At 34.2% G+C, this 19,458-nt stretch overlaps 1 protein-coding gene across 1 annotated transcript in view; it reads right to left on the bottom strand.

Annotated features, from left to right (window-relative positions):
* ITFG1 (integrin alpha FG-GAP repeat containing 1) overlaps positions 1-19,458 on the bottom strand; it is a 256,540-nt gene that overhangs the window by 212,081 nt on the left and 25,001 nt on the right. The window contains exon 6 of the mRNA XM_063110734.1: positions 16,281-16,375. Within this exon, the coding sequence (XP_062966804.1) occupies positions 16,281-16,375 (95 nt within the window). The remainder of the gene's footprint in view (positions 1-16,280; positions 16,376-19,458) is intronic.

The raw sequence follows: 19,458 nt of genomic DNA, 5'->3' as shown, positions 1-19,458 counted from the left end.
CCGAAGCGTAGAGAATGAGAAGGGGGTGAGAGAGAGCTGAGGTTGAAGCACTGGGTAGGGACCAGGCCAGGAAGAGCCTTGTGTGCAACGATAATGTGCATGGAATTCTTTCTGATGATAATAAGTTGTCAGGCACAGATTTTAAGCAAGGGTGTGATAGAATCAGATCTCTATTTTAGATGCTAGGATGCCATCTGGAGACTGAACTGGAAGGGAAGGAGACTGGTGGCTATGAGACTGGTCAGGAGAATGTCACAATAAAGTAAGCAAGAGGTAAACCTGGATAGTTTCAACTGACACAGAACTCAGTTTCAAAGGTCTTTAGGAGGAAGAATCATGAAGATTTGGGAACTGTTTAGATGTGAGGAGTGAGAAAGAGGGGGATTAAGAATGACACATGGAAATGGCTCGACAATTGGGGAGATGGTATTGTTGCCAACTGAGATAGGAAACAAAGGAGGTTTTGAGCGAAAGATAACATGTTCTATTTTGGATATGTGAGTTTGAAGTGCCTATGGGTTCCAGGAGTGGTGAAATCCTATCTGAAATCTCAGATAGGAGCTGGTGGCCTAACTAATGTTACCTATGGAAGTGGACAAGTCAATGAAGTGCCCAAAGAGGGTGCTGAGCATAAAAAGTACAAAATCCTGAGCTTTACCCATATCTACGGAATGCGGAGAAGAAAAGGAGTCCACAGAGGGTTCCGAAAAGAAAGAAACCAGGTTTCACAGTGGTCAAAGAAAGCACGTGTTATGAAGACACAAAAGTAGTAAGCAGCATGGTTAAATAAGAGCCAGAAGGACAGGAGGTTGTGGTCAGGAGTACCGTGAGATAAGGACTAGGTGTGTCTATGAGACTGGGTACCTGAAATGAGGTGGGGGTGACAGACCAAGGAGATAACTAGTAAATGGAACAGACAGCTAAAGATTAAAACCGCTTGGGAAAACAATCTGTGCAAAGTATTCTGTATGTGGTTAATTACAATTAGTTCATTAAAAATAATCAGTGACCTCTGGAGGCACAACTTAACATACAATTTTCAAACTTGTCTGGTCACAAGAACCCCATTGAAGCTTCCCTCATTCTTGCTCCGATTGCCTTGGTCCTCTTCATTCCAGTTTCAGCATTCTAAAGCTGATCCACTCTGCTATTCTTTCACATAGCATCTTGCCTATGTGTTTCTTCATGATACTCAGATAACACTGCACAATGGCACATTTTCTTGTTTCTCTCTTCCCCAAGGGGCTGAACACTCCACGAGAATAAGGATGGCCAGTTTGTCCACATAGGCACACGATAACTGCTTAATAAATGTTTGATGAGTGCAGAATCATTTTTATAGCAGAATCTGAAACTAATTGAATCTTTATACAGTGTTTTCAAACTGAGGGTCATTACCTTTTGGTGGGTCATAAAATCAATTTCATCAACATTTTAAAATGAAGTCTATCACATACAGTATTAGGCCTTGTTATATAAAAATTTTTATACATATATAAATATATATCTAAAAACATATACAGTGTAACTATGTGTGTTCAGGTTGTGATATAAAATATATTCTTACTACAGTGTTCAGTCAAAAACATTCTAAAGCCACTGTGTCAAGCTATGTGACATTAGCCCCATTTTTACAACTGAACCAGAGTCTCTAAGAACAAAAGGGACTTGCCCAAAACCTATGCTGTGATGGAAAGAACCCAAAGACCGACTTGTTAGGATGCCATGGCCACCCAGAGCCAGGTGTGGGTGTTAAATAATATTATCTTACCATTCTGTGATGATAAATATGTGGAAAGCATTTCCATTTGGTACCAAATGCCCAATTGACTACAACGGTCTTATCTGATCTCAACAGCTTTTAAGACTGAATTTACTGGTTAGTGATTAAAATGACCAAATTGATCATGCATATAAGGATACTATGTTTTTTTATTTCTAGAACCATAAAATGTAAATGTGTCAAATATTTCTGCAAAGAATCAAAGAATAAATGTACAATAAATTATTATACTGCATGCTGAAATATAGTGTTGTTTTTAATACATGGTAAAAGAATATTTCATGCAACAAATACTAAAATTTGAACCAAAACAAATAATTCCATGGTGTTACTTCCATGCTATAACTAACATACTGCACTATAACAACTTTTTTAGGCAACTTAAAATAATATTTGATGCTTTTAAAAAGATCACAGAGAGGCTTTATAACTTTATGGTTAACATAGCGCTCTCTGGGGAAATACAACTAATGTAATAAGCACTCATTATACTTGATGCTTCAATTTTTTAAAAAAAGATTATATTTGCAGTATTTACAGCATTTGATCCTTTCCTTTCTTCATAACAACAAAAAATTAGTTCATTGACTTTTGTCAAAATACACCAAGCTTACAACATTGAGTTTACTAGAGTACCTTCCATTTTTTTATTGCAGGAAGTTGTTGCTTAAAAGTTAAGCACTGTGTGGAAACAACCAGATAAACCCAGAATGTGGGACATTCTACAACCCAAGTGACCTGGACTCTTCAAAAGGCCAATGTCATTAAAAAAAAAAGGTGAGGCTCTAGCTGGATTAAGAGATACTATGGAGAAATAACTACTAAATGCATATATAAGTTTTGACTGGATCCTTAACAGGGAAGAAAAACAGTTATAAAAGACGTTTTTTAGACAATTAGGAAAATGTAAATGTGGGTTGGTTATTAGGTGACATTATGGAATTACTATTACTTTTCTTAGATTTTAAAAAAATTTGTATCAATATACAATATGGTTGATTTTTGTGTCCCTTTACCAATTCCTCTTCAACCTCTCCCCCCCATTAATTTTCTTAGATGTTTTAATGGTATTGTGGTTCTGAAGAAGATCCTTATTCTTCGGAGATGCATGCTCAAGTATTTATAGGTGAATTGTCAAGATGTCCACAACTCACTTTTTAACAGTTCAGGGGAAAAAATTAGTCAATTTTGATCTCTCTCTCTGTACATACACACACGCACACGCACACACACAGATGTTTACTTAGGTTGTATCTATACAGACAATATGCAAAATCCTCATGAACATAGAGAGTCTCTTCATAAACCAGATTATGATGAGTAGCATTTTCCAATCGATCTTTAATGGCAAGACTTAATATGTTAAAAGAAATATATATCCACGTAAGAGAATATAATTTGGCTATGATATAAATGAGGTAAATCTATTTACTAAGATGAAATGGTTTCTAAGAAGTTAAGTAAAAAAAGGGAGTTACAAAATGGTATGTTGGACACTCTTTTTTGGTAATCATTTTTAAAATTGTGAAATAATTCATACAAACATAACAATCTGTCAAAGATATAAAGAATAAAAAACATTCAAATACTCACTGCTTCCTCAACAAACTGATCACCTCTTTGCCACTCAAATCCAGTGTGTCTCTGTTACATCTTTTTCTTCCTCCTCTACAAAGATTACTTTCTGTTTATTGTTTCCCCACTTTTCTTTACAGTTTACTAAACATACACATATGCACATGTACATAATATATATTATTTAGTTTTGCATGGTCTTAAACTTTACATAAATGCTATCAGTCTTCTGAGACATTTCTTGTCAACATTGTTTTTGAGATCAATCCATGTTAATGTGTATAAACTTTAGTTCTTTAATTTGTTTCACTATAATTAGAGCAATCTTTTCAATTAATAATTTTTGCAAATCTCATGAATGTCAAATATTATCTTGTGGATTTCACTTAATTTCTCTCATTTTCTATAGATATTGAACATGTATGTTTACTGGACTTTCCTATTTGTTGTTTTGTGATATGCCTCTTCATATTTTTTGCCCATTTATCTAGTAGTTTGTCTTTTTTCTTGATTTACATGAGTTCTTTATTTTGGAACTCAATTCATGGTTGGTTATATATGGTAGAAGTATCTTCTCTCAAATTGTGGCTTGTTTTTCATTTTATTTTAATTATATTGTCTGCTGAATAGAGGTTCCACATTTTGATATAGTTCTTACATCATTAAATAAAACCACAAAACCAAAATCACACATATTTTCTTGCATGCAGAGAATATGTTCAGAAAAACAATCTGGTGAACACAGACCAAAGCAATAATTATACAGTGCTTCTGGTAATGTGGGATTTTTGCTTTCTGCACCACATATGTCTGTAATGCTTGAGTATTTAAAGTGAATATATTCATTCTTAACCAGGAGACCTTCTAAGGAGATTATGAATAGGTTTTAGGGTGTTCATAAACATAAAATTTTACTTTTATGGGCACTTTTCTTGGGAGAGGTTTCATAACTCTCTCCAGATTCTCAAAGGGGTTTGTGACCACAAAAATGTTAAGAATACAGCTCTAAACAATTACGTAAAATGTATATTAAATGAAAGTTTAGAGGCAGAAAGTCTACTGGGTTCCATGGAGAAGTTACTTAAACTCTGTATGTTGGTTTCACAGTATGTGTAGTGGGGTTAATAATATAACTTATTCTGTAAGTTTGTGAGGATTACATAAGCAAATATGAAGGTACTTTAAAAAGTTCATGGAAAACCAAAATTGAAAAATAATACAAAATTTTCCATGAACTTTTTGAAGTACCCTCATACATATAAAGTACTTAGAATAGGGCCAAGTTCATCTAAGTGCCCAATGAATGGTAGTTATTATTCTTATTATTCATGACTGTATTTTAGATAAAGACTAAAAAATTATGACAGAAATGATGCTTTGATATCCTTTTTTTGGGAAGGGGTTAGAGAAGGGGTGGACTTCCCTGGATTAAGTTCTGCAACTAATAATGGGTACTCAGAGCTATGAAATAAGCAAGTATAATATTGGTACAACAGAATAATATCTCTGTAAAGTTTCTCTCAGAACTATTTTCTCTAGGAATGAACATGTGTAAGTATCAGAGAAGTTAAAACATACTTGCAATAAAACATTTTCTGTTTCTTTGTCTTCCTGGTGCCCCTTCCTTATCAGAGAACATAAGGATAACATCAGAAACAACTGAAGTTTTTAGTAAACAGATCCCTTCATCTTTGCTGATAAAGATCAACTATTATTTAGAACAGAATTTGAATCAGTTCAAACTGAATGCATTTAGAAGCAACTTGTAAGATAACCTTTTATCTTAAGGTTGGAGTGGTTTAATCTCTATTTTCAGAAAAATGAACAAAATTCTTGAAAAATGTCTCTATTATTTTCTACAGCCATTTAGATAAAATTCCCACAGCCAAAGTTTCTAAGCTTTGTATATATTTCTAAGAAATCCCTTGTAAAGCTTTTAAAAGAAAGCCCATACAATAATGTATGTTTCAACTTCTACAAACAAACACCAATTTCTTCAAGAGCTCCCTTTGTCAGCTGTTAAATCTTTTGCGGCCAAATATGTGACTATTTTCTCAGCAGATATCCATCCGTACTTATTTGGTTCCAGGCATCATTCTAGCACTGGAGAAATGACAGTGAGCAGAACAAACAAAAATCACTCTGCTTTCATGGAGTTTACATTCTAGTATCAGAAGATATATTGAAAATAATAAGTAAATATTATTTTAGCAGGTGAAGGGGCGCAAAAGAGAGCAGAAACAAGGACAAAGGGGAGTGCTAGAAGTTGCAATTTTGAATGTAGCAGGACTCACTGAGAAATAAGATAACATTTGAGTAAAGATGGGAAGGAGATAAAGTATCTTTGGAGAAATAACTTGCTGGAGGTGATATGACTATCTGGATGAAAAACATTCCAGGCAGAGAAAATAGCTACTTGATCTAGGCCCTAAGATTGAACCTTGCCTTGTAAGTAAGAAACAGCAAGGAGGCTAGCGTGGCTATTGCAAGGCCTCAAGTGTGAAAACAGAATAGAAGGTTAGAGAGGTAATGGTGGGGCCAAAGTATGTGTGGCCTAGCAAGCCATTTTAAGGACTTTGGCTAGTTCTCTAAATGTAGTGTAAAAGCCACTGGAAGATTTTGAGAAGAGTGATTCACATTTTTAAAGGATCACAGCAGCTCACTTCAAAGTGTTGAAAATACACTGTAGGGTACAAAGGTGGAAGCAGGGAACCAGTAACTGGAATACTCCTGGTGAGAAATGATTGTATCTTGTACCAAGATGGTTATAGTGGAGGTGGTGACTAAGTGATCAGGTTGTGGATATATTCTGAAGGCAGAATGAACAAGATTTCCTAACAGACTTGATGTTGGCTGTGATAGAAGAGGCAGCAAGGAAGACTCTATTTTGACAAAGGAACTGGAAGGATGGGGCTGCCATTTAGTGAGATGGAAAGATTATGGGTTGAAGTAGTTTAGGAGGAAAAATCAGTAATGTAGTTTGGGAAATATGGTCTGAAATGTGTAAAAGACATAGACATAGAAATGGAGCTGGCTAGTAGGCAGGTGGACATGTGACTTTGGAGCTCAGAGGGAGGTACAGCCTGGAGATATATACATTTGTTATCAGCATGTAGAGTTGTCAGCATGTAGACGGTGCTTAAAGCCATGAGATCACCAAGGGTGTGCAAGGAAAAAAAAGATAAGAATATTATGTAGCTCCACCAATTACAAACAAATGATACTCTGAGTATTAATGTGCATCTGCATCCAAATTCTGTTGCATTTAAAAACATTTAAGACATAAATCAATTTGTTTAAAAATCAAGTTTAAAATTCTGAATACAGAATACAGTGATGCCTTGCTATAATGACATCCTTGAGGTTCATACTATAGTAGTACTTGAGTCTAATGATCTTGTTTTTCATCTTTGGACCCTTAATTTCTAGCACAATGCTTGGCAGAGTAGAAGCTCCATAAATAATTTTGAATTTGATGAATGAATGAAAAATATTTGTGATATTAAAGAAAATTTCGGGTTATGTTTCCTTTGACCAATGATACAACATTTGCCCTTTTAAATGCCTAACAGGCCCCCCCCACTATCCACCCTGCACAAAGAAGTGACTAGGGAAGCATTCTGAGTATGAGCTTTCAAGTTCTAAAAGTAAAACACATGCTTGGCCTGACCAATAAATGCATGGCTAAAGGCCATGTAAAGTGACATCTTTCCAGTTTTGTAATAAGCAGACAAATGACCTAATAAAGAAAATGGTAAAAAAAAGTCCCTGGGGTCAAGAGCTATATATTTTATGTCATCTCACCAATAGACCAGCCTCTAAGTTCCTTCATATGGCTGCATCTCAGGGCTACATGTCAGAACCATGACACTATTTGTCAGGAACAAGAAAGGGAGAACTGAGGTGTTGCTCAGAGAGAATGCTATGATCTGTCTGAATTGTCACAGCTAAGATCTTATCTTTGCTTGCTATATTCGTGTATCAAGGATATTATACTATTCTTTCTCATTACTTTGTACAGTGACCCAGTCAGCCAGAGGCATCTATTTGCCTAAGGCAGGAGTTTTCAAGCTTTTTGGTTTCAGGACCTTTCTTCATTCTTAGAAATAACTAAGGACCCCAAAGAGCTTTTATTTATGTAAGCTATACCTGTTGATATTTACCATATTAAAAATTAAAGCCGAGACTTTTTAAAACACAAGAATACATAAGCACACACATAAGATGGCAGATGAATGAAGTCATTACATGTTATGAAGTCTCTGGAAAACTCCATTGCACACTGTATACTTATGAGAGAATAAGAGTGAAAAAGGCAAATTATTGTCTTATGGTTTTTATGAAAATCATTTTGACCTCATAGACCCTCTGAAAGGGTCTTTAGGATCCTGAAGGATACCCAGACTACACTTTGAGAACAGTTGCCCTAGGAGAAAATTAGGTTATTACAGCAGGATGGTAAAAAGAGTCAATATTCAACTTCTCACTTCCAAAATAGCAGTTTTTGAAACTTTACTGAGAAAAAAAGTATAGAAAGTCAGGTTTTGTTGAGAATAAAAAAAACATTCTTAAATTCTCATAATTCTGTTTACATACTAGAAGCAAAATCTGGGGATCTGACTGAATTTTACTTCGAATGACAGGAAGAAAGAAGTCAAGTCAGGATGCCAGGCTACCTAGAGAGACAATGAGAAAGCTTGGGGCAAGGAGGAGGAGTCAGAGAGGAAGAGGACAGAGATGAAATGCCAGTTTCCTTGACTATTTCTCCTGGCCTCAATCTCAGGGTCCAATCTGAAGGGGACAGTGCTGAGAAAACAGAAACTGATGAAGTTAAAGGGAGAACAGAGTACAAAGGGGATCTAGACTCTGCTTCCTGTTGGAACTCACGGAGGAGTCTTTCTTTAAGATGATAAGCATGGGTTCTCCTCAGTGACACAGAAAAAACAGAGTACAGGGTCTAATCTAGTATTTTCAAACTTTCCTAGACTTTCGTGTGTACAGATGGGACTCAAGATCTCCTATGATATACATGAAAGGTAGCCAGGTTGAGGGCCATTTGACGTTCCAAGAGGCTACTACAGTACAAGGCAAATTAATACCATGGTAGAGGATGGGAGATAGACAGTCCATGGCGCAGAGAGAGGGAGCAGAGATTCAGAGGAATCGATAAGAATAAGGAGATCCAAGGCAGAACCAAGTCAGCCAAGGTAGACTATTTGGCTCTAACTGAGCCAGAAAAAGAGATCAGGAGGTGTACAGCTACCAACTTCAGCAGCAAATGCCAACAGGACACTTGGTACACAAGAACCAGCAATGAAGTAGCACAAGGACCTCATGGCAGATAAAAATACCTCTCTTTCCAATTACTTGAAGACTTTTAAGCCTATCCCTAGGCTAACCCAGTTGCTATTTTTGCTAGTAGAGGGAAAATAGAAAAAGATCCAGAAAAACTCAAAATTTATGCCAACAAGACTAAATTAAAACCCTAAAGATTGAGATAATTTTAACTGACAAGTTTAAATTCCCTTTTCCCACACATGCCCAAGGATAGAACCCTCCTCTACTGATTTCAGAAAACGAAGACAATAAATTCGCTCTGTACACCTATGTTACACATTGTTAAATTTTTAAAGTCAGTATATATAATATTCTTTTTAAAATAAGTCTTCTCTCTTTTAAATGCAATAAGTGTCTTATTTAAATGACCAATGATTAGGACTGTTCCTTTTATTTATGACAAACTTATAAGAAGGAAAGTTGACCAACATGGTCTATAAGGGAGGACATAGGTAAGCAGTAAGTGCAGGAATTAATTCCTTCATAGCAAGGCAGGATATTAGAAGGTCTGTGCTGCTGAATAAAGAATCTACAGGGCCATCAAAATAGAGAGATGAATATCTAAGATATAACCATAATATCAAAGAGAAAATCCAAGTGTAGCTGATTTAAATGTAAAACTACCAAAACATATTTAAAAAATTGTTTGAATTTAAAAATTTAACATACAAACAGCATTTTCCAAGCATGACACAAAACACAGATACCATGAAAGAAAAGACAAATCTGATTAGTAAATATCTAACAATTCTATATGGCAAAAACCAAAAATACTTCATACAAAGTAAAAAGTTATACAACAAGCTGGAGATATGTATAGCATATATTACAAAGCAGGAGTAACTTCCTTCATGTACAAAGAACTTTATAAATAAATTTTAAAAAATTCTAATGGGAAAGTGGGCAAAGTACATGAACAGGCAATTGCAACAAAAGGAATTTTAAATGGCCAATAAGTACATAAAAAGCTCTTTAAGATTAATAACATAACTCGAGAAAGGCAATTCAAAACAAGACACGATTTTTCACATACGAAACTGACAAAAATGTGAACATTTAGAGTACTTCATATACATTTTTCCATATACCTAAAATAACCTATAATTAATAAATAAACATTTAAAAAAACAAAGGATATATTAAACTAAAAAGCTTCTGCACAGCAAAGGAAACCAATGGAGTGAAAAGACAATCTGCAGAAAATATGTGTAAACTATACATCCCATAAGGGATTAATATGCAGAATATACAAGGAACTCAAACAACAGGAAGTCAAACAAATAATCCAATTAAAAAATGGGCAAATGAGCTGAACAGACTTTTCTCAAAAGATGACATACAAATGGCCAAAAGGTATATGAAAAAATGCTCAACATCACTAATCATTAGAAAAATGCAAATCAAAACTACAATGAGATATTATCTCAACCCAGTTAGACTGGCCATTATCAAAAAGACAAAAAATAAATGCTGGCGAGGATGCAGAGAAAGGAGAACTCTTATACATTGGTGGGAATGTAAATTGGTATAGCCATTATGAAAAATAGTAAGGAGATTTCTCAAAAAACTACAGATAGAACTACCATATAATCCAGCAATCTATGACTGGGTATATATCCAAAAGAAAGAAAATCAACAAGTCGAAGGGGTACCTGTACTCCCATGTTTATCTTGGCTCTATTCATAATAGCCAAGAGTTGGAACCAACTTAAATGTCTATCAATGGATGACTGGATAAGAAAATGTGGTATATACACACAATGTAATACTACTCAGCCATAAAAAAGAAGAAAATTCTGCTATCTGCAGCAACATGGATGAGCTTGAAAAAAATTATGTTAAGTGAAATAAGCCAGGCAGTGAAAGAGACATACCATACGTTCTCACTTATATGTGGAAGCCAAAAAAGTTGATCTCACAGAAGTGTAGAGTAGAGGCAGTAAGGGGAAGAATGAGGAGGGTATGGGGAAGGGTGGTCAATGGATACAAAAATGTAGAGAGATAGGAAGAATAAGATACAGTGTTCTATAGCAATATAGGGAGACTACAGTTAACACCAAACTACTGTAGTAACTGCAGGTAGCTAGTGGAGAGGATGTTGATTGTTCCCAACACAAAGAGGAGACAAATATTTGAGGTGATGGATATGCTAAACACCCTGATATGATCATTGCACACAGTGTAAATGTACCAAAATATCATTGTACTCTATAAATATATACAACTATCATGGGTCAATTCAGAAAAAAGAAAAAGAAAAAAAAATTTCAGAAACAGAAGTATATTAGAGGTTAGCAGAAATAGGGGAAGAAATGGCGAGAAGTTATTGCTTAATGAGTACAGATTTTATATTTAGGATGATGAAAAAGTTTTGGAAATAGATGTAGTGGTTGCACAGCATTGTGAATGTACTTAATTCCATGCAATTGTATGTTTAAAATGCTTAAAATGTCATATATATTTAACCACAATAAATTTAAAAAATAAAAATAAAAAAACAAGGGATAGGAAATACCCAGTGTTGGAAAGAATAGTACTTTTATAGACTTTGTGGAAATCTAAATTGGTACTGCCTCTGAAGGGAAACTGCAATATTTATTAAAATAAAAAGAAAAGTTTTAATTCTTTGTTAAGCTAGTTTATTCTTTATCCTCTTTAGTATATATGTAATATTCCATGATAAAAGATATTTAAGGGGAAAAAGGCACATATGCAGCCTTAATTGAAGTGCTGGCAATACCTAATACTCCTACATTTGCACAAGAACATAGAAATGTATTTGAAAAAATGCTTCATGGAGCAAAGTTGCAAAGAAAAAATATGCAAATATTCACCAACGGATGCATATTTAATTAAATTATAGTATCTCTGTATAATGGAATCTCTTGAATCTATTAAAACAACCCAGGTCAATCCATATGTACTGATATGCTAATATATCTGAATTAAGACAGAATCATAATTACATACATACAATTGAATTTGAATAAAAAGGAAAATGAATGTGTATCTGCACAGAAGATTTCAGGAAACAGAAACTGAAGACAGTGATTTCCTCTCCTTTATACACTTTTCAACTCTTTTAACTTCTTACTATAATCATGCTACTTTTAATGATTCAAAAGCAAATAAAACAAATATTGAGTTCCTACCCTTCTATTCTTACTATGGTAAGTTTGCCATTTCAGAACTCAGTCATTTTCATGGCCTCAAAAATGCGAAAGACTCCCTCCCAAACATTAGGCTCTGAACTATTTTTTTCAAGTTCTATAGCCAAATTAACAATGGTTGCCTAAGTATATATCGCACCCATCAACTCAAATACATTTTTGTCTAAAATCAAATTCTCTCAAATCAAGACTATCAAGAGAGATTAGTGGTCCACATGTCCTAGGTCATTCATATGTAGATACCTTCTTTTGCAACTGGACTTCTGATACAGATTCCATTGTTAGAAAGGACCTGGACTCTAATATTTTGTCTTTGTTTTTTGAAGGCAGATGCCTACTCTTTAGTTATAAAATGAGCTGAACAGATGGCCAGGCTGACTTTCTTTTGCAGCAAGAAAGGAATGCAACAGTCTGCTCTTGGTGATCAATGGCCATTTCTGCTGTGCATGGAAGGATGGGCCCAGGGACTAAAAGTCAGACTTTATTTTCTTGAAATGGATTACTGAAGTGAATGAGAAGATCACAATATGATCAGATTATGATACATAATGATATGAACATTAAATAACTTGAATCCTTGCAGATGATTTAGAAAGCTATAAGCAGAAATGAGTCAGAATTGCCAGTGGCTGCACAAAAAATCTTGGCTGGCAGAATAACAACTTTAAACCAAAGTAGAGAATTTAGGAAGAGCCAGCAATCCATAAGGGAAAATAGCAATCCATAAAGGAAAACTCAGAAATGGTCAACTCACATATAACAAAAAAAAAAATTCTATTTCAATAACAATCTGAGAAAGGCTTATCAAAATCATAATGAAATACCAGTTTTTCCACCCATCAAATTGTTGATAATTAAAAAAAAAAGGTAATATCTAGTATTGGCAAAGGTGGGAGAAACAAGCACTCTCATAAACCTTTCTTCTAGCAACATTGCCATGTTTCACCTCCTTAAAAATGTTTATACTTGTTTAACCACGTATTCTTTTTTCAGGAACTTTCCTTGAGAAACTTATGAGAGATGTACACAAAATAAGACACCAAAGCACTATTCGTAGTAAAAATAAACACAAAAACCCAAAAAACCAAAAAGAAAAACTGCAAACAACTTAACTTCTCAAAAAAAGGATTAGTTAAATAAATTATGTTATGACCATACAGTGGACAGGAGTTACTAAAAGTTACACTGTTTCAGGAATTATTTTTAAAAAATTAATGAATAAAAATGTAAAAAAAGAAAAAAAGTATTTGCTATTTAGAATTCATTTACTATATTACATGTATTGTCTCCCACAGGAAGTCCCACTTATATTAAGAATTTCTTCTAGATCTTATTGTTTGGAAAAGCATTATATGTCCTAAGGAATAAGTATACTACGGAAAATGAGAACTGTATAACTCACCTGTTTTTGTTTTTTTTTTTGCCAAATTCTTAGCTGAACTGTTTAGGACACTAAAGTTCCCCAAATAGTGGGACTACCTCCTCCTACCTTCCTTGTTACTACATAGCAGTTTATAACTAATAAGCACTTATTTCATTCTACCACATATCACAGCTAGACTTATCAGCTTCTTCCAGTAAACTAAAACTCTCTGATAGCTGAAGGCATTTCTTTTTATCTTTGTGTCTCACATAATGAACAGTAGGGGGCTTTGCACAGAGCAGGTAACTCAATAAATGTTTGCTGAAATGGTTTCAAAAGCAGAGAGAGAGTTTTGAATAACACAATTTTAATAATTAGAATTTTAATACTTCCTCATACATTTTAAGTTAACTTCCAAAGGATTACTCATCAGAGACAATTCCTTTACATTTTATACAATAGATTGTTTAGCTCAAAATCACAACTCGATCGCAAAAAATAAGGTAGATTTTGCTGATTGTGCAAGAATACCTGAGCATTCTTTAAAAATTACTTAAATGCAAAGTCAATGTTGTTTAAGGAAGTCTAATACTACTGAACTAAAAGTAACTAAGTTTTTTAAACCTCACAAGATAAGAGTTTTCCTAAAAAAGAATTGTTAAAAAAAAAGTTCGTGTGTGTGTGCATGTGTGTATAACAGTAATGAGATAAACGAAAATGAGCCTATAACCACAGAACTTCCTGATTTTGAAAAATGAACTTTCAAGACAACTTCCACGGCTATGCTCTCAATACTTTATTTTTGTGGTTTATATATGATTTAGCATACTAGATAAGCCACACTAAAAATAACCTGTTTTCTTAAACTCTCTTCTCTTTCCAGCCTAAACATATACTCAAGAATCTAACATCTTAAAACCATAAGAAACTTACTGGCCAAAAAGTTAAATTTATGGTTTTGTTTGTTTTAAATCAGTAAAATCCATAGTGTATTGGACATCAAAATTTTCTTAACTTTGCAAATGTTATCTGAATAATGAAAATGCTCTATCGCTGCTGGAAGCACCCAGGGCCTCATCCACACCATGCCAAGTCTGCATCCAGCCACTAATGAGCAGCCTCCGGAAGTCCCCTAGGCTCCCCTACCAGAATCAGGGGGGTGCCATGGGCCTAGACCATGTCCTCCTATCCCTGCTTCTTCTCCTTCCCCATCCCCCACCCCTTTCACCTCTTTGCCTCCCCCCAACTGCTCCACAACATCTTAGAATGTAAAAAATAATAATAATAAATAAAATTTTTTTTAAAAAGGAAAAGCTCTAGCAAAACTCAAAATCAATCCAGTAATAATGGAATACTTTAAAGGAAGTATGTTTTATTACTTTTAGCAGCCACCAGGCCTGCTTAACTCATTTGCAATTTAGTACATTGTATAAAAACGTTACTGCAAAACCAGATCAGGTTTGAAAACTGGTAAAAAAAAAAAAAAAAAAAAAAAAACGGGAGGAAGGAGTGAAAAAAATCATTTATCTTGCCTACCTTAACTGTACTCTGGGTGACTAAAGAGATGATAATGAGAGTTCCTTTTTTAAACTACAAAATCCCAACTAATAATACAAGCAGAGGAGTGACAGACTTAGCGTGCCAACTCCCATTGAAATAATGGACCTGACAAATATCAATACCTGCTAAAACTACTGGAAAGCATCACAGTGGATGCTCCATGCTGAGGAAAACTGAAGCTACTGATTAATCTTAACATCACAAAAGAGAACATAAATTCTGTGTCTCTTAATGAGCTGAACTACACAGCAACATCTAGGAAAAATTCTTGACACAACCTTCTCCCAAAAGATATCTGATTCTGATCAAGGCTCCAAAGCTAACTACTGGGTTAGGGAAAATACAGGGACAGAGTAACAAGTTAACAACATGGCGATACAATCAGAAAACTCCAGACTGAGAAATTCTACAACAGAGATGATGTTTTTTCTACATCTACATGAACCTTCTTTAACTCCTAATTTGATAAAAACATTTAGGTGGAAATCGGGACATTCTGAAAAATGACTAGATATATTCGATGATATTGAGAAATTATTAATTTTTTTTAGGTTTCAAAATGATCTTCTGATGGTTACAAATAAAAAAATCTTTATCATTTAGAGATACAGATTGAAGTATTTACAAATGAAATTATATGTTTAGGATTTCACTTAAAAGTATCTGGGATGGCAAGGACTTGCGGGTGAGTATACAGATAAAACAAGATTGGTCATAAATTAATAACTGTTGAAGGTAAGTGATGATTTAATGTGCCTATTTTATATTACTCTGCCTACTTTTCTAAGTTTAAAATTTTCTATAAGTATTTTTTAACTGTTTTTTTGATGTATAATAATTCTACATTTTTATGGAGTACATGTGATAATTTGAAACATGTATACAATGGGTAATGATCAAATTAGGGTAATTCGGATATCTACCACCTCATATACTTATCGCTTCCTTGTGTTAGAAATTTTCCAAATTTCTCTTCTAGCTATTTTGAAAAATACAGTACATTATTGTTAAGTTTAGTCATCCTATTGGGTTCTTGAATACTAGAACTTATTACTTCTATCTAGCTGTCTTTTGTACCCATCAACTAGCCTTTTTTCATCTCCCTCTCCCTTCTCCCTTCCCAGTCCCTGGGAACCATTATTCTACTTTCAACTTCCATTTTTTTGTACATGAGATAAATATTTTTCTTTTCCTTCAATTTATAGTACTAGTCAAAAAATTTAAAATGGAAAAGGAAAGAAACATCTGGCAACATATGTCCAAATTATCAGGAATTCATAAAAAGTGGAGAATTAAAATTTTAAGGTAATTATTAATAAACAACAAAGACAACCAAAGACTTATTTATTACAGCCATGTTTCCAATATCATTGACTTTTTTATAACCATTTAACAGCTTGGTTTTAACATTCAGTTCATTAGTGAATAAATACAAAGTATTTATTGGTAGTTCAAAACAAATATTTCACATTTATACAAGTATGCAACTCACCTGCTGTAAAATCTTCAGTCAGATCAATAAATGCATGAGAATGTGGCATTCGCATTTTACTTTTAGTGTTCAATGCAGGATGCCATGATAAATTCCTAAAAAATAAAATAAAAATACTTTTCTTCAGTTAAACATAAAATAAGCATTGTTTTAAAATACAAACTCTCTGCATGTAGAACATTTTTTTAAATTTAGGTATTTTTATTGATTAATTTTGCCATCAAATTCACTCTTTTAAAGTGTACAATTCAATGGTTTTTAGTATGCTCAGTGTACAACCATCACTACTATGTAACTCCAAAACATTTTTATCACCCATAAAAACAAATCCTGTACTCATGAGTCACTCCCCATTTCCCTCCCTCTATCCCCTGGCAAATACTAATCCTGCTTTCTATCTCTATGCATTTAATATAAATGGAATCATACAATATGTGACCTTTTCTGTCTGGATTCTCTTACTTAGAATAGTGTGATCAAGTTCATCCATGTATCACTACTTCAGCCCTTTTTCTAATACTTCAGTCCTTCAATAATCTTCCATTGTACAGCTACATATTTTGTTTATCTATTCATCTGTTGATAGACATTTGGCTTGTTTCCACTTTTTGGCTGCTACAAATATTCACATACAAGTTTTTATATGAAAGCATATTTTTAATTCTTTTGGGTATACACCTAGGAGTGGAATTGCTGAGTCATAAAATAAGTGTATGTTTAAGTTATTGTCAATCTGTTTTCCAAACCAGCTTCACCATCTTACATTCCCACCAGCAATTCAGGAGGGTTCCAATATCTCATATTTTTGTCAACACTTATTATTGTATATTAGTTTTATTACAGCCATACTAGAGGGTGTGATGTAGTATCTCATTATGGTTTGATTTTTATTTTCCTGATGGCTAATGATGTTGAACATGTTTTACTGTGCTTACGGGCCATTTGTATATCTGCTCTGGAGAAATGTGTACTCAAATCCTTTGCTCATTTTTTAAACTGTATTATTTATTGCTTTATTGTTGAGTTGCAATTGTTCTTTATATTTTCTAAACATTAGATCTTTTTCCACTATATGATTTGCCAAAATTTTCTCCCAGTCTGTGGGTTATCTTTTCACTTTCTTGATAGTGGCCTTTTAAGCACAAGTTTTTAAATTTCAGCGAAGTCCAATGCATCTAATTTTTCTTTGGTTGCTTGTTCTTTTGGTACATATTTAAGAATCTATTGCCTAAGACAAGGTCATGAAGGTTAACCTGTTTTCTCCTAAGAGTTTCATAATTTAGTTCTTATATTTATGTCTTTAATTCTTCAGAAAACAAATGATTTAAAATCATAGATGCTTTTCTGTAACTGTGAAGAATAATGATGATTCTCTTCTACAAATATTAATTCTAGGGCTGGCTGGATAGCTCAGTGGGTTAAGAGCATGGTGTTGGAACAGCAAGGTCAAGGGTTCAGATCCCTGCACCAGCCAGCCACCAAAAAAACCAAAACAAAAACCGCCAAAATTAATTCCAAAGTTTTGGACCATGCAGAAGAATGAATTTATATCCCTACTTCACACCATATATATATATATAAAAAAATAACTCAAGATGTTTCAAAGAACTAAAACTAAAAATTCTTAGAAGAAAATATAGGGATAAATCTTCATGACCTTGGATTTGGCAATGGATTCTTTGTTATGATACCCAAACAATAAGGAACAAAGAAAAAAAAAGATGAACTAGGCCAATCAAAATTGAAAACTTTTGTGCATGAAAGAACCCTACCAAAAATGTGGAAAGGCAACTCACAGAATGGGAGAAAATATTTGTAAATCATATCTCTGATAAGGATCTAGTATCCAGACTACATAAAGAAGTTTTACGACTCAATGTCAAAAAGACAAACAGAAAAAAAAAATCTTATAACTACATCAAAACCTGATTTGAAGGAATACCTCTGAAAAATTCTGATTATAAATGGTATATGAGTGACTCCTGACTTAAAGATGGAGATTTCTAGACTGCATTAAAAAAAAAAAATCCATAGAGACAGAGAAGAGATTAGTGTTGCTGGGGGCTGAGGAGAAGGAGAAAGGCAGAGTGATTGCTTAATGGGTACAGGGTTCCCTTTTGGAGTGATGAAAAGGTATTAGAACTAAATAGAGCTGATGGCTGCACAATGTTGTAAATGTACTAAGCATACAAAACATACTAAATTGTGCACCTTATAACTTACACAACTAGAGATTCTATGACAAGTACAGCAGTTAGTTTTACGTTATGTGAACGTTACCTCATTAAAAAGAACAATAGCACAAAGTTCCCCTGTATCCCTCATCTAGTTTCCTCTAATGTTTAACATGTATATAAAATACAACCATAATGTAATTATCAAAACCAGAAGGTAACACCGGTAGACTACTATCAACTAACGAAGGAAGAGTAAGTTTAAATAAAACCGTATGTCCACAATTCCTCATCAGTTGAAAATATCACACTGTCAAAGGCATTCCTATCTATCAAGCCCTACTCAAATCAGCTTCTCTTCTCTTACTATTTTTCTATTATACTTTTCTCCACTAAGAGCGCTTTGGTGTGCACTACAGCTACTTTAGGAATGTTTTCTTTTACAGTATAAAGCTCCTCCAGAAACCCTGACTCATATTTGTATCTACACTGCCTATCCAGGTCCTGGCTCCCATGAAGTGGTTAGCAAATAAAGGGCAGGACTGAATGATACTCTTAATTAGCATCTCTTATTCTTCTCTATTCAGAATTTGCTATTTTCTTCCATAGTAGTATGTTCCAGTCCGATAAGAAACCATAAATATGGGCCGGCCCGTGGCTCACTCGGGAGAGTGTGGTGCTGAGAACACCAAGGCCCCGGGTTCGGATCCCATATACGGATGGCCGGTTCGCTCACTGGCTGAGCGTGGTGCTCACAACACCAAGTCAAGGGTTAAGATCCCCTTACCGATCATCTTTTTAAAAAAAAAAAAAGAAACCATAAATATGCCATCTCCAAAGAGCAATTTAAAGCTAAATGCAACGTTATTATTATCACGGTATCCAATTAGCTGGATAGCTAACAAGGTATTTGTGAATTTGGTTTTGATATCTTTGGAAATCAGAGACACACATAGACTAATTTGTTCTTGGCAGGTAGAATATGGAAAAAAGAATAAGCATTC

Source organism: Cynocephalus volans, chromosome 10 (genome assembly GCF_027409185.1).
Source record: "Cynocephalus volans isolate mCynVol1 chromosome 10, mCynVol1.pri, whole genome shotgun sequence".
NCBI lineage: Eukaryota > Metazoa > Chordata > Mammalia > Dermoptera > Cynocephalidae > Cynocephalus > Cynocephalus volans.
The sequence above is the reverse complement of the archived record's forward strand: the minus strand, read 5'-3'. Positions and strand labels throughout refer to the sequence as shown.